Below are 12852 nucleotides of genomic sequence, written 5' to 3'. Positions count from 1 at the left end.
AAGGATGTGACCAGCCCAAGGTCTTCATCTGGTCTATGGGGGATCTAGGAAAGAGGCCATGGACGCTGGGCCCTGAGGATCCAGACATCCTGCGGCATGGTGGAAACTGCCAAGAGTCTGGGGAGCCAGCAGGCACAAAAGACAGACAGACACACACACACATGTGGGAACAGAGTCATACAAAAGGATGCCCAAGAAGGAAAATCTAAAAAGTCACACTCTGACCTTTGGAGCCACCCAGGGCCCAGACTTCCTCATCCCAGCACACCCCGCCCCTGGCGTGGGGTTGAGGGGTCCTTCAGTTTCTTGTAAATTCACAGGGATGTGTCTTCAGAATGACCTCACGCTGGTTAAAATAACAGTGGACACTAGTCCTGCCACACAAGGGAGTAAAGGGGCGACTGCTCCCCTCTGCCCTTTCCAGAGAACTCTCTCTCTCTAAAGGACCCATACCAGGAAACCCAAATCCCAGCCTCATCTTCTCTGGCTGGTGCAGGATAAACACCTTCCCCCAGTTCTCGGCCTCAGCACTGGTTTTCTCATTCCTCCGGGCCCACCTGTCTCCTGACCACTCCTCATTGCCTCGCCTCGAATCACAGCAGACCTAGAAGGGAACTTGGGAGCCTCCGCTGGATTTCAGGGCTTCCAAAATATCCTCCCCTACAACCTTGCATAAGATACAGGTCTCCCCTTTGTGGGCATCTCCTCACGTGAGGTTAGTTTTTGTCAGTTTCAATCCAAGACTGTGTACTTGTTGCTCAAAACATTTCGCATTTCAGCTCCATAGGCGCTGACTACGCCCCCAAGTGACCGACAATCTTGCCCCTTCAACTGTACAGACTCCGAATTTTAGGGTAACAAGGGAGCTTACAAATCATTGACTGCACAGCGTTTGAATCCCTCTGATCAGAGGAGCGTGTCCTCCTCGACAAGACAAGAAGCATAGCCCTTGTCTGCCTCCATGAATGGACATGAGTCCTCCTGAACGACCAGCCCATCCTTAGGCGCTCAGAAAACAGCAGTCGCCTCCCCCACCCCTTCCTGGGGGGTGGCACTCCAAGGTCAAGACGCTTACCTGCCTCCTTCTCGCTCTTGTCCCAGCTAAACATCTCCAATCCCTCCATGCCACTCACAGGCTTCTGTGTTGAATCCCTGACCTGCACTCCCTTAAATACTCAAGGGGTTCACAGTGCTTTCCACACCCTCCTGTGCATAAAAATCACCTGGGGCTCTCATCCCTCCCTGAGGGGCTGGGTGGGGCCCAGGAGGCCACATGCCTAACAAGCTCCAGATGCTGCCGCTGCAGCTGGCCACCCCTTTGACCAGTAAGACTTCCACTTGGGATGGACTCTCTACTGTACTCAGAATCACTTCCAGCTTGTGAGAAATGTGACCCTTGGGCCCCACCCAGACACCCTGAATCAGAGTCTGCATTTTAACAGGATCCACAAGTTTATAGTATCCCCCTTTAAAGTTAAAAATAAGCCGGCAACCATGGCTGCATATTAGAATCACCTGGGAAACTGGAAAACAGTCCCATGACCCAGCAGCACCCCAGACCAATGATGTCAGAGGATGGGACCCAGGCATCAGCGGTGTTCTGGATTTGGTTTTCCTCAAAGATTTATTTATTTGAGACAGAGAAGGAGAGCATGAGTACAGGGAGGAGCAGGGGGAAGGACTCCCTAGCAGACTCCCCACCGAGCACATGGGGTTCCATCTCTCAACCTGATATCACGACCTGAATGGAAAGCAACAGAGACTCCACAGGCTGAGCTTCCCAGGAGCCCCCCTGAGGCCCCCCAAGCATCAGAGTTTTAAAGCTCCCCAGGTGTTTGCAATAGGCAGCCAGGGTCCAGAGCCCTGCCCCGGAGCATTTAACAGGTAGGCCTACCCTTGAGACCCCCGCCAGAGAAAGGCAAGGACGTGCTGTTACCTTTAGCTCCTCAGGTCGTGGCCGGAGGTCCTTGTCGGTCGTGGCCACCATCCATAGCACTGGCTCCTTTTGGGGCAACACAGAGCAGGGATTAGGAGCTCTATTTCCGCTATACCAGGATTTGGATTCTGATTCTAATGCTTACTTATTAGCTGTGTGACCGCGGAAAACGTACATTTCTCTGCCTTAGTACCTACCTCCTAAAGTCCTGGTGAGGGTTGAACTAAATGAGAAAATGCATATACCATTCCCAGCACCACGGGACGTCCTCGGCAATGGTTAGTTGCCCTTATTAACCTTGATGCTGAAACTCCTGGACGTTTTTCATGAGCGGCTGCTGAGCCGCGCTGACGCGCTGTATCCACTGAGGTTTCCTTTTGTAAGAGATTCCAGTTTAATCGATTCTGGCTTAACCCAGGCCGAAAAGAAGTTATTAGAAGGCTGTGCCCAAAACTCAGCATGGGGATGGGGTCAGTTCCAGGGACATCCGCAGGAAACTCTCGAGTGCTGTCGGATGAATGGCACAGTCCTTAGAGCGCCGAGTGCTGTCGGGTGAATGGCACAGTCCTTAGAGCGCCGTGCACCCCTCAACTCAGGTTTCCGATTTCCAGGCCAGAGTCTGAGCTGCTCAGCGGGGTTGTTTGCCCCTTGGTGGGAGGAGGAGCTCTGTGAATAACACTCCCAACAGGACCTCTGGGAAGGGGCTAGTATTCCAGAGAAACCAGAGGCTTTCCCCTAAAAGGAGGAGGAGCCCGGCCAGCCGTCCACTTCAGCCCACCTGTGTTTTGAACGCAAAGGCAGTACCACACATTCATTCTTATTGCATTTTTAAGTGGGAGTTTTTATTTCTTGGAGTGCTTTTTTAATGATGACTTCATTGAGATGCAAGGTCCTGGTCAGATTCTAGAGGGCCCAAGTGAGGGTCTGGGTGGTGCTGGGGCAAGCACAAGGTGCTGCTCAGTCTGGGATTTCTTGGTGGATGTGGAGATCGGTGCCGAGCTTGATGGGGGACATCCTCCAAAACATTAGCCAGTTTCCCGGGGCTGCCTATTTGTGGGAGAGCCCAGGCCACGGCGACGTTCCAAAGAGCCACAGGGCACCAGAGGACAAGCAGCATGAGGTGTGGACAAAGCATCATCATCACAGGACAATGCATTCTCCCTAAGCATTACGTTAGTGTCCTTTTCGGAAAGCAGAAACCTCACTGGGTACTTCAAACAGGGAATTTACTACAGGGAATGGGCCACCCAGGCTGCGGGAATGAGGCACAACCAAGGGAAGGTGAGACGGTTCAGCAGGTAGAGCAGAGGAAGCCTTTACTCACCGCGTAGCTGGGAGGACAAAGCATTAGCAACCAGACGGACCCCGAATGCCTGAATTATACGTAGCTTTATTTTCTAGAAATGGTGAGATGTAGGTAAATTCTTCTGCCAGTATCTACCTGACTCTCCCTTCTGTCAGGTCTTTGCTTCTCAGCAAGGCATTTTCTGGCCATCCTATTTCCACCCATCCACCCCCACCCGGACTCCCCACACTGTGCCCTTGCTGTATCTTCCTCCAAAGCTCTTACCATCGTCTGACATACTCGGTACTTTCTTTCTTTCTTTTTTTTTTTCTTTATTTGACAGAGAGAGATCACAAGTAGATAGGCAGGCAGAGAGAGAGAGAGGGAAGCAGGCCTCTGCTGAGCAGAGAGCCCGATGCGGGACTCGATCCCAGGACCCCGAGATCATGACCTGAGCCGAAGGCAGCGGCTTAACCCACTGAGCCACCCAGGCGCCCCTACTCGGTACTTTCTTGCTGGCTTATCTCCTCTCCCCACCCCCACCTCACCCTGGAATTAAAATCCCAGGTGTAAATTTAAAGGTGTAAATTTTGGTCTGTTTCATGCACTGCCCCGGCCCAGCCTGTGCAGAGATAGTACTAAATCACTATTATGGTTCAGTCTGTCTATCATTACTACCGTACTTACTGCCCTGCCAATCCCACTTCTAACTTCTCCAGCACTCTGTTTTCTGTTCCAGAAAATGAGAGGATTGAGGGCAGGTGCCTCCAAGGGCCTTTCTACTAACGGGCTCCTTGGTTGTGGGTTCTGCCTACGGAAACAAATTCCCTGGGGGTTTCTATTTCCGTCCACATGGGGGCAGCAAAGGCCAGCGGATCCTGGGAGCGGGCCCGGTGGTGTCAGACATCGGCACTACCCTTCCTCATCTCAAAGAGGAGTCGGATATTTTTATCTGTGTCCCAAACCAGTTCCAGAAAGAATTAAGTCACAAGTTGAAAATTAAACGAAGCATGGCAATTAGGGATAAAAACAGACCAGAGACTATCTATCTGAAGCAATCCGACACTCTGGAGATAAGCTCATTACAATAGCTGAGCCTTGAATCTAGTGCCAACTTTCTACACATCTGGGCAGGGCAGCAATTGGGGTGAGGGAAATGGGACATCCTCTTCAAATGCTAAATATAAGGAGGGGGAGCAGTCAAAATCCTGTCATCAAAACAAATATGTTAGTATTTCTAAAAATGTGCAGTATTTCTAAAAATCTAAAAATCTAAATTCTAATCTAAAAATCTATATTCACAACGACAAAAAAAAATCTGCAATGAACAAAACGTCAAAAATTTAAAATTACATGCGGATTGTACTTAGGAGCAGTTTCCCCTTTGGCCTCAGTTTCACAATGGCTCTGCATGATATGATGAATCTGGTCTTAAGGTTTGAAATTTTTGTTCATCGTGCATTTTTGGGGAATTAATTTTGATCTTTAAAATACTGTGTTAACGCATTACCTTAATTACAGAGTTTTTGGCATCCCTTTTAATTTTCCAAGACAAGTGCATCACTTTGCCTCACCCTAGTCCCAGGCCTGATGAGTCCCTCTCACTAGGGAGCCTCAGAATCACCCAAGAGATTCCCCTGGGCAGGGCACGTGCCTTGGACGTCCTGGTGCGAAACTGACAGACTTGCAACACACAGCCCCGCCTCTTGGCTGCCCCCCTGTAGCTCTTCCCCAGAGTATGGCACCGGCCTCCCCATCCTTCTCAACACAGTACTCCCAGAAGCAACATCTGCTGATCAGAACCGGCAGGTAGGACAAAACCTTATAAAGACCTGAAAAATCATCTTGAACAGGGACAACTGACACAAGATTGTAGGGATGAGGGCGCCTGGGTGGCTCAGTGGGTTAAGCCGCTGCCTTCGGCTCAGGTCATGATCTCAGGGTCCTGGGATCGAGTCCCGCATCGGGCTCTCTGCTCAGCAGCGAGCCTGCTTCCCTCTCTCTCTCTCTCTGCCTGCCTCTCTGTCTACTTGTGATCTCTCTCTGTCAAATAAATAAATAAAATCTAAAAAAAAAAAAAAAGATTGTAGGGATGAGACACGGTAAAGTTCCTGGTCCAAATCCCATTCTAGGCTGACAGACAAAGGTACAGAGTTTGGACAGAGCCATCTGTAGAAAGAGCCAGGAACTGAGACCAGGGCTGTCAGATAGAACTTTCTGTGGTAATAGGAACGTTCTGTATTTGCAGGGGACAATACCGTAACCACTAATCACGTGTGGATCTTGAGCACTTGAAATGTGGCTAGAGCAACCAAAGAACTGATTTCTTAAAATTTATTTAATTCTGATTCTATTTAAATTTAAGTGGGCTACGGGCTTCTGTACTACAGTGCGGTTCTAGATCAGCGATTCTCAAATTTAACCTGCAGTAGAATCATCAGCAGGACTTGTTAAAGCTGATTGCTGAGCTCATCTGAGTTCCTGAGTCAGGAAGCCTGGCACGGAGCTGTCAGCTTACATTTCTAATAAGCCGCCGGGTAATGCTGATCCTTCCAGTCTGGGGATACTCTGGGAAGCACTGAGCTAAACAGTATTCTGCTTCCAAACTATTGTTAGATTGAACAAATCATCTTAAGTGTAACTTTCTTAAAGCAAAATGGCAACCTAGACTTTGATATGGATATGGATTCAAATCCCTGCTCCTCTGTTAATGAGCTATATGAGCTTTGTTTCATTTCCAGCTTCTATACACAGTTGACCCTTGAACAATGCAGGGGATTAGGGACACCAACAACCCTCCCCCACTTCCCCTACATAGTCAAAAGTCTGCGTTTAACATTTGACTTCCCCCAAACTTAACTATTAATAGCCTGCTGTTGACCAGACGCCTTACTGATAACATAGTCAATTAACACCTATTTTGTAAATTATATGTATCATATACTGTATTCTTACAACAAAGTAAGCTAGAAAAAAGAAAATTTTATTAAGAAAACCATAAGAGAAAATACATTTACAGTACTGTATTTATAAAAAAAAAATCCACATGTAAGTGGGCCTGTGCAGTTCAAATCTGTGTTAGTCAAGAGTCAACTGTACTATTAGTTAACATTCAACTTCTCCCTCTCTGTTCCATCCACAAAATGGAAATAATAGTACACACCGAACAGGATAATTACAAAGATTAAATGGAATAAGGTATATATGCCATTCAGTATAAGTTCAGATCATGTCCTGCTTAGAAGATGTATTAAATGAGATTATATATGTGAACATGTAATTTGTAGCACAAGAAATACACATTTCATTCTGCCAAGATTACTCAGTGCCGGGGGTGCCTGGATGACTCAGTTGGTTAAGCTTCTGCCTTCAGCTCAGGTCATGATCCCAGGGTCTTGGGATCGAGCCCCGCATCCGGCTCCCTGCTCAGCAGGGAGACTGCTTCTCCCTCTCCCTCTGCCTGCCCCTCCACCTGCTTGTGCTCTTTCTCTCTCTCTCTCTCTCTCTCTGTGTCAAATAAATGTATAGACTATTTAAAAAGGAAAAAAAAAAGATTACCGGTGCTAGTGCATCAGTTTCCTACTGCTGCATATAATAAATTGCCCCAAAATGTAGCAATTTAAAACAACAAATACTTATTATCTCACAGTTTCTGTGGGTCAGACGTGTGGGCATGGCTTAGTTGGGTACCTCTGACTTAATACCTCTCAGGAGGGTGCAGTAAAGCTCTCAGGGCTGCAGTCTCATCTGAAGGCTCAACTGGATGGCTAAGGAATCCATTTCTCTTGTTTTGTTCTGTTGTCTGTAAGACATGTATATTTTGGGCAGCCAGGTGGCTCAGTTGGTTGAGCATCCGACTCTTGATTTCGGCTCAGGTCATGATCTCAGGGTCTTGGGATGGAGCCCTGTGCCAGGCTCCATGCTCTGTGGGGAGTCTGCTTCTCTCTCTCTCTCTCCCTCTGCCCTCCCCCCCCCAATTCACTTGCTCTCTCTCAAATAACCTTTAAAAAAATGAAAAATAAATAAAAATGGTTAAATTAGTAAAAAGTCCATATATCTTTTTAAAAAAACTTATTTGAGAGAGAGAGAGACTGGGGGAGGGGCAGAGGGAGAGAGAGTCCTAAGCCGACTCCCCGCTGAGTGCAGAGCCCATCACGGGGCTCAATCCCATGACCCTGAGATCATGACCTAAGCCGAAACCAAGAGTCATCTGTTTAACTGACTGAGTCACCAGGCGCCCCTAGTTTAACCATTTAAGATTTATGTATTTTAGACAGAGAGAGAGAGCACGGAGGGGAGGGGCAGAGAGAGAGAAAGTCTTAAGGAGACTCCCCCTGAGCACAGAGCCCAACACAGGGCTCGATCCCACAACCCTGAGATCACAACCTGAGCCGAAACCAAGAGTTGGACACTTAACCAACTGCACCACCCAGGCATCCCTAACCACTTTTAAATGTATAGTTCTGCATCATTAAGTACATTAAGTGCATTATGTACATTCACATTGTTTGCAACCATCACCACCATCAAAACTTTTCCCTTTTCTCTAGCTGAAACTCTGTACCCATTCTATACTAGCTCTCCACCCCCCACCAGACCCCCAAGCTCTTGGCAACTATCATGCTACTCTGTTTCTATGAATTTGACTCTTCTATATACCTCATACAAGTGGAATCATACAACATTTGTCTTTTTGTGACTTGTTTATTTCACTGAATAAAACGTCCTCAAGATTCATCCATGCTTAACATGTGTTGGAATTTCTTCCCTTGTTATGGCTGCATAGTATTCCATTGTACGTATATAAGTTTGCTTATTCATTGCTTCCTCCTTCTGGGTCTGATCCCACCCATCACAGCCCTCTCAACACTGGCCCTTCAGTGGATGATCCTCATTCCAGGCTTAGTCCTGTGGAAGCCATGCTTGCTCCAGGGATGGGCCTGAGTAGCGTGAGAATCTGCCCAGAGCTGCCCCACATTCAGGGACTGTCCCCATTCTGGTCCTGTCCACTTATCTCTCCATCCAGCCTCTACTGCTCTTCTGTGTCTCAGGCTGGGATACCACTGCTGGGATTCCAGCAGGGAATGGGATGCTTTGAGCCAAAACTTGGACCACACCCCCCCCCCCATATACTTGCTATGTTACACCACCAATATCTCCTCTCCCATATTCCGTATTTTACCACTTAATACCCAATATTGTATTAACTACTTTAACGTTTCAAAAATTATAACCTATCTGCCTCTTTTAAACAATTCTAATTTCCATTCTGCAGATGAGAAAACTGAGATTTAGAAAGGTTAAGAGAACAGCCTGAGGTCACACAGCTAGAGGAGGACAGTGACAGAACTCCATCTAGTTACCACTGAGTTTCCAGGATGTCGTGAGTGGTTTGTGGGTTTTTTCAGGCTGAAAGCCAGGTGGGAGAAGCATGGTTTAAAGGGAATTGTTCTTCTGTTCTGCTCTGCAGTCACCCAGTGTAACTCATTTCCCAGGACACAGAACCACAGTCTACTGCGTAGGATAGCCCAATGCCTTGAAATGCCTGGGACCACTCAGTCCTGTGGCACCAACTGGCCCCAACAATAAACCAGAGGTCTTCTGACCCAAGGAAAGCTACTGAGGTATCTCTCATAGGTGTTTGGAACTGGGACATTAAAGAGCAAAGGGGCTCTGATGGTGGAGCCGGAAGGTCCCATAGAGATGGGGCTGTAGGTGGTGGCCTGGTGAGTGAGTTATGCCGGAAGTAAGGATGTATCTTTAGAGGTAGGATAGTGGCGTACCGGTTGGATGCCCGGACTGTGGAAGTAGGCTGCCTGGTGTGAATCCTGGATCCCATGTATTAGCGACAGCATTTGGGGCAAGTAGTCCAACCTTTAGGTGACCCACTTTTCTCATCGGCAAAACAGGGGAGCGAACAGTACTTCCTGCCACAATGAAATGAGTGAACACACACCGCAGCACAGGAGCACAGCATACCCTAGCAACTGCCAGCTGGCAGGAGCCCAGAGGTGAGAAGGCACCGCGGCGTCGAAGATCCCCAGACAGAGCAGCTCCCCATGACTTTCCAGTTCCCAGTAGGTTGCCTCACACTCAAATACTTTCAAATTTAAAAATCATACACTGCGTGGATTTGGAAATTTTACTTTTTTTACTGCAAATTTCTGGTGAAGGAAAGAACACGGAAGCTGATCGTCATTTAGGCTTTGGTCCTAAGAGTCCACTGCGGCTCAATGCCTTCCAGCCTCAGTGGCCTCTGAATCCCCCGAGGGCCTTGGATGCCTATGGATGCCTGGGTCTCACCTCCCAGAGGTTGCGGCTCCGCTGGCCGAGGGGACAGCCCGGGCATCAGTAGCTCTGCGAGCTCCCGGGAGCATTCCAGCACGTTGCCAGGCTGGAGAACCCCTGCCGGAGCTCCTGACAGAGGTGAGCAGCATCGGGAGCACCTGAGCAATCTCAGTGGATAGTCAGCTGTCACCTGCATACGTCAGCCCTCCACCTGAGGCCGGCCGGCCCCCTGGGCCCCGCTCCCCAAGCGGCCCATGTGCGGACCCTTCCTCCTCCAGAGACCACGGAAGAGAGAGACACTGGAGGGGGCATAACGCTCGGCTCTGTGGCCTGTGCTTCAACAGGGAAAACGGTACCAGATGTGCTTACTCTGTCACAAAAAGAAATTCACTTTCTGATTGCAAAAGAGCATTTCCCTTTGTTTTTTCACTGTTAAGTGGAAATCGTCTTCCTATATAGAGATGCTAAGATTTGTGACAAAATTAAGGAATTACGTGTTGGATGACATATTCCTTATAGGATTTCTCAGGTCCAAATTTTAAAAGTATTTTTGTCCAGCCACTGAAGTTGTAAAATACTATTACTTTAGCAGCATATTTTATATGGGCAAACAGTAATAGCCAGTTAAATGTTTCATTTATGATTTATCCTAAAAATAGAAAATAATTTTCCTGAGTCCTTGGCAAACAAAAACAATTTTTTAAAAAATTCTTTAAAGAATTGTTTTCTTTTTCCTGGGCACCCTCACAGTTTAGAACAGTGTGTGTCTCACCATTGGTTTGTACGAACACAGGTGAACAATTTCACTGGTGCCAATTTTCAATGACTAATCAAATATGGCGATTGAAAAGAAAACACCCATCATCTACAAAGCTGCTCAAAATGCAAATTTCTTGACAGTGTTATAAATGCAATATCAATTTGATTCTCTGTCCATACAAAAGTATGAATTTCTATTTCATTAATAACACTGAATGACTAATGTCTTAACAGTGATAAAATTTTTAGAACATTTAAAAATTACATAGGATCCCATTTTTACATCATAATTCTGATGTATTATCATGCCTTCTATTTTGTCCGTAAAACTTTTAGAGGATACAGTGCATTGATGTGGTTAAAACCAAGGCACAGGATACAGTTACAAGAAGTATATATAAACCTTAGTTAGCACTTTGTGCCAATTTTGGAAACATTTAGAGGAGATCATAAAGCCTGAAAAATTCTCACGTCCTATTATGATTAACAATTAATTGTGCAATAAACAGACTATTAACCACCATTCCATTACTAAATATATGGCTATCACTATACAGGCTGTAGATAATTGAAAAAAGTTTTCAATATTAAAACCTGGTATAAGTAGGTGGTCGATGTGGATATTGTGCCTTGTATTAGCTAGATAATTATCTTAAGTTTCCATTTTAATTTTCGATGTATATGGCAGTTATCAATCTTTAAGCTATCTTCATTACATAAATGGTGGTGGGGGTGTGGGGTGGTTCTCCAAAAGTTAAATCCCTTCTCCCTACAAAAGACAGAAGATTTACAAGAAGGAAACCATGTGAGAAATGCACAGGTAACATTAATAAAATCCAAATATGGACTAAAGGGTTGAATTCTAATCTACCAGGACATTCTCTTAATTTAGGGTGAGGAGCTAACACATTCCTGTGACAATTCATTAGTTTCTTAATTAAAAAAAAAAACACCATGACATTTTTCAAAATAGTAAAGTCTTGGCTAGAGCATCAAGCATTGAAGGAAAGTCGTTAAGTCTTTTCATTCATAAAATGAAGGGGGACAAAAGCCTTTCCAAATCTAGGGGCCGGGAGGATATTCCATTGAATTTAGAGAAATGAAATAGAGTGGCAAAAATTGTACTTAATACTTTTAAAGGAAGTGTTTTCGAGACTTAAGGTAAACATTTAGACCCATGAAAACACATTGCTTGGCACATGCACGCCATGAATAGAACACTCCTGAAGGCAGTGACCGCCTGGCCATGGTGGCACCCGGCTCTCGCCCCACCAGCAAAACCACTTCTGAGGTCCTTGTCCCAGCTCCCCTCACATGGGGGGCTCTGGCTTCTGCATCTGCTGGATTTGCTTCTGCAGCTGGTCCTTGTCCAACTTCATCTTGGCTTCAAGAACTTGCCTGAGGGATCCTATGCTTTCATAGATGGCCGTAAACCCTTTAAGAAGAGGTAAATTTTCCAAAAGTTAATATTAAAAAACAATGTTGTGTCAAATTTCCCAGCTGATTTGGGCAAAAATTATCAATAGGTGCTAAGACTACCGGAGTAAAAGTTTGCGAGGGAACAGGATAGTTACACAGTTTTATAGTCTCTCCCTACAGATTGCTTTTTTTTTTTTTTTTTTTTTTCCTACAGATTGCTTTCTAATTACAAAGCAGGGAGGGAACTATTACAACGGAGAAATCTGGCAGATCCTGCTTTAACCAAGGGATCAAAGCTAACTTCACCAATACCAGGAGAAACCAACATTACATACCCTGATAAGGTTCCCTGACAAGTGAGGGACACCCTGCTTCTGTGGCATTTCTGTCCAAAATGCACTACGTGAAACTAATTAAGAGGAAGCAAACAGGCCCAAACTGACATTCCACAAAATACTGGCCTGGATTCTCTTTTGGCCTGGATTCTTTAATGATGTAACATCACCGAGGAACTGATCCATATTAAAACACACTAAATAAAGAAATACGACAATTGTCTATGCTGTATGATTCTGGAATAGAACCTAGACCAGGGAAGGTCTGCTATAATGGAAACAACAGTGAAAGTTGAATGTTAAAAAAATTTTCATCAATATTTCACTGGACTATAGTTATTTAAGAGAATGGCCCTGTCCTAAGGGCATATAGATCGAAATAATAAAGGAGTAAAAAGGAATCGTAACTTCTGCAACTTATTCACAAATGACCCAGGGAAAAAAATTGTATTTACAAACACACGCATGCGCGCGCGCACACGTGCTCCCATCACCCAATGAGATAAAAAAAAAAATTCCAAAATGTTAACAATTGGTTAGTCTCTATGAAAGAGGAATAGTTTTTGGACTCTTCTTACAGTTTTTCTCAATTTGAAATAATTTCAAAATAAAAAGCAAAACAAAAGAAAAAATTCCCCACTCAAAAAGCATTTCATATTATATTCTGTATTTCTATGGGTTTTTAAAATACATGTTTAAAAGGTCTCATCTTCATTAATAAATTTAGAATTTTCTCTCAGGGGCACCTGGGTAGCTCAGTTGGTTGGCTGAGGGTCCAACTCTGGATTTCAACTCAGGTCACGATCTCAGGGTCTTGGGCTCAAGCCCTG

At 45.7% G+C, this 12852-nt stretch overlaps 1 protein-coding gene across 3 annotated transcripts in view; it reads right to left on the bottom strand.

The window, feature by feature from the left end:
• Window positions 1-7866: 7866 nt before the first annotated feature.
• FAM81A (family with sequence similarity 81 member A) overlaps window positions 7867-12852 on the bottom strand; it is a 112425-nt gene continuing 107439 nt past the window's right edge. For all 3 annotated transcript variants that reach the window (XM_046007407.1, XM_046007406.1, XM_046007408.1), the window contains exon 9: window positions 7867-11703. In XM_046007407.1, coding sequence (XP_045863363.1) covers window positions 11579-11703 — 125 coding nt within the window. In that variant the 3' untranslated portion in view covers window positions 7867-11578. The remainder of the gene's footprint in view (window positions 11704-12852) is intronic.

Source organism: Meles meles, chromosome 6, assembly GCF_922984935.1.
Source record: "Meles meles chromosome 6, mMelMel3.1 paternal haplotype, whole genome shotgun sequence".
NCBI lineage: Eukaryota > Metazoa > Chordata > Mammalia > Carnivora > Mustelidae > Meles > Meles meles.
The sequence above is the reverse complement of the archived record's forward strand: the minus strand, read 5'-3'. Positions and strand labels throughout refer to the sequence as shown.